The sequence below is a fragment of the Nicotiana sylvestris genome, chromosome 2 (genome assembly GCF_000393655.2).
Source record: "Nicotiana sylvestris chromosome 2, ASM39365v2, whole genome shotgun sequence".
Classification (NCBI taxonomy): domain Eukaryota; kingdom Viridiplantae; phylum Streptophyta; class Magnoliopsida; order Solanales; family Solanaceae; genus Nicotiana; species Nicotiana sylvestris.
Genome location: NC_091058.1, coordinates 56,797,148 through 56,800,025, shown reverse-complemented (window position 1 = coordinate 56,800,025; position 2,878 = coordinate 56,797,148). Strand labels below are relative to the sequence as shown.

The following is a 2,878-nucleotide window of genomic DNA, read 5'->3' as shown; positions in this document are numbered from 1 at the left end:
TAACAAGTGCAAAGTCCTAAGCAAGTCAATATAATAGAGGGAGATAGTATGATGGTGAACAAGAGAAGACAAAAGGGTCCACAAGTGCAAAATCGTGTGAAATATTATGTGCAAGAAGATAGTGGGTTTGATCAAGATGAATCTTACAATGAACAAGAGGAGTAAGTACAATATGTGAACAACTTTCAAGGGCAAAGAAACAACTCTTAAGGCCCGAATCAACAACAATGGCGACCTCAAGGTAATCAAGGTAATTGGAACTCGAACAATCAAGGTAAGTGGAATGGTAACAACAATAAAGGAAACTGGAATGGTAGAAATAACCAAGGCAATTAGAGTGGAAATAATCAAGGATATTTGGGAGGCAACAACCAAGGGGGTGGAATAATAATCAAGGCAATCGAGGGTCGGGATTTCAAAGGCCCCCAATGTATCAACAACCGAACTACACGCCTCTTTATCCTTCCCATGGTCCATGTTCTTCAAACAATAAGATGGGTCCAATTGAGAGTATGTTCAAACAAATTATGGATAAGAATGATAACTCTAATGCTCAACTAGCCTCACACAACACATCAATTCGCAACTTGGAATTTCAATTGGTAAAAAACTCTCAAGCTTTAAACACTCGTCCTAAGGGGGCATTACCAAGTGAAATGGTGGTGAACCAAAAGGGTGGGAACAACACGGAACATTCCATGGCCGTTACTACAAGGAGTGTAAAAGGTGGGTATACACCCACCTAAAGTCAAAGGAAACTTGTGTATGATGACCAAATGGTACAAAAAGGTGAGATTCCGAACAATGTGGTGCAAGCAAATAATGAAGTGTGGATTTATATTGATGAAAATGTAGAGGAGACTCATGAGGAAGTGAACCCGTCTAGGGAGAACATTGTTGACATACCGGAACCGGTAGTGCAAAAGGCTAAGGCACCAATGCCTAGGACTCATCTTCCATATCCTCAAAGGCTTGCCAAGGAAAATGGCGAGAATCAATTCAAAAAGTTTATTGACATGATGAAGAGTCTATCTATCAATGTGTCATTGGTTGAAGCTTTGGAGCAAATGCCCGGTTATGGAAAGTTTATGAAGGATTTGGTGACAAAGAAGAGGTCGATAAATTGTGAAACTATTAAGATGACTCATCAAGTGAGTGTAATTGTGCATCCAATGGCTCCTAAACTGGAAGATCCCGGTGTTTTCACAATTCCTTGTACTATTGGAAGTGCCGAATTTGATAAATCTCTTTGTGATCTTTGGGCAAGTATCAATTTGATGCCCTATTCGGTTTTCAATACTTTGGGAATTGGGCAAACAAGACCCACATCTATGAGATTACAAATGGCCGATCGTACCATGAAGAGACCATTGAGAGTGATTGATGACGCGTTGGTTCGTGTTGATAAATTCATTCTTCCGGCAGATTTTGTTATTCTTGATTGTGAGGTGCTGATTATTCTTGGGAGACCTTTCCTTGCTACAGGGAAGGCTCAAGTTAACATTGAAGCCGGAGAACTTACTTTCCAGGTTAGTGATGAAAAAGTAATTTTTCATATGTGTAAGTATGTGAGGCAACCCAATAGCAATGAGGTGTGTTCTTTCGTAGACTTGGTGACCGATGTGATTGTGGAAGAAACAAGTTTTGTGATAAATGTTGATGATACATTGGAGGACGTCTTGCCCAATTATGATGATGAAGAAATGGAGGGTTACGTGGAATGTGTGAAATCTTTGCAAGAATGGGGTCGTACATTTATGAGCCCCGAAAATTGTTCTTGGGTCTTGAAAATAGAACCACTCCTCCAACAAAGCCTTCAATTGAAGAGCCTCCCATCTTGGAGATGAAGCCATTGCCTCCATATCTTCGGTATGAATTTCTTAGCCCTTCTTCTACTTTACCGGTTATTCTTTCTTCTTGTTTGACTAACGTGTAAGTAAATTCTACATTGGCGGTTCTGCAAAAGAGGAAGAAGGCAATTAGATAGACATTGGCGGATATTCGATGACTAAGCCCCGCATTTTGCATGCACAAGATAAACTTGGAGGAAGGTGCCAAACCATTTATTGAACATCAAAGGAAACTCAATGAAGCTATGCAAGAGGTTGTCAAAAAGGAGATCATCAAGTGGTTGGATGCCGGTGTTGTTTACCTGATAAGTGGGGATTCTGACTACTTATTAGCGCCTTTTAGCTTTCATTTTAGTCCAAAAGTGTTTAATTGTATTCCCAAAAACTGATGAAATATGTTTAATTGTAAAAGTATTGGAAAATGATCCACAAAGATGAAATCTAACTCAAGAAGTAGTGATCTGAACTCAAGGACAAAAATAGGCACAAAAGCTTAAGTGCGGACCACAAATTTCCATCTGCGGCTGTAGAATGTGAAGGGAAGTCCATCAGAGTCCAAATTCAAAGTCGGACCGCACAATTATTTTGCGGCCGCAGAAGCTATGCAAGCTTAAAGGAAATGCGGACCGCATAATTATTGTGCAGCCACACTTAGAAATGTGCGGTCCGCAGAAGAGCCCTATGTAGCTGCACCAAGAGATGTGTGGACCGCAAAATTTGAGAAATGCGGTCACATTCTAGAATTATGTAGACGCAGATTCAACTCCTGTCGAGGCTCAAGCAAAGTGCGGACCACACATGAAATTGTGCGGCCGCAGAACCTCCGAAAGGGCATTTTTGTCCGAAATTTCCAGCTTTGTATAAATAGAATAGTTTCACAAATTTAGGTCAAGTTTGGAATATTGAAAGTCCTGTAATCGTTTTTCCTTGCTTCTTTAGGAAACTTTAGCTTACTTTGGTGATTAAACATAGGATTTTTATCTTTTAATCTTTCAACATGAGTTTTATCATCTTTTCTTCTCTATTTT

General features: G+C 39.9%; 1 protein-coding gene across 1 annotated transcript; it reads left to right on the top strand.

Moving 5' to 3' along the window:
* The first annotated feature begins 776 nt into the window (after positions 1 to 776).
* Positions 777 to 1,847, top strand: LOC138884942 (uncharacterized). The gene has a single exon (XM_070165818.1). It carries the CDS (start codon positions 777 to 779, stop codon positions 1,845 to 1,847), a length of 1,071 nt encoding a protein of 356 aa, XP_070021919.1.
* Positions 1,848 to 2,878: the final 1,031 nt, after the last annotated feature.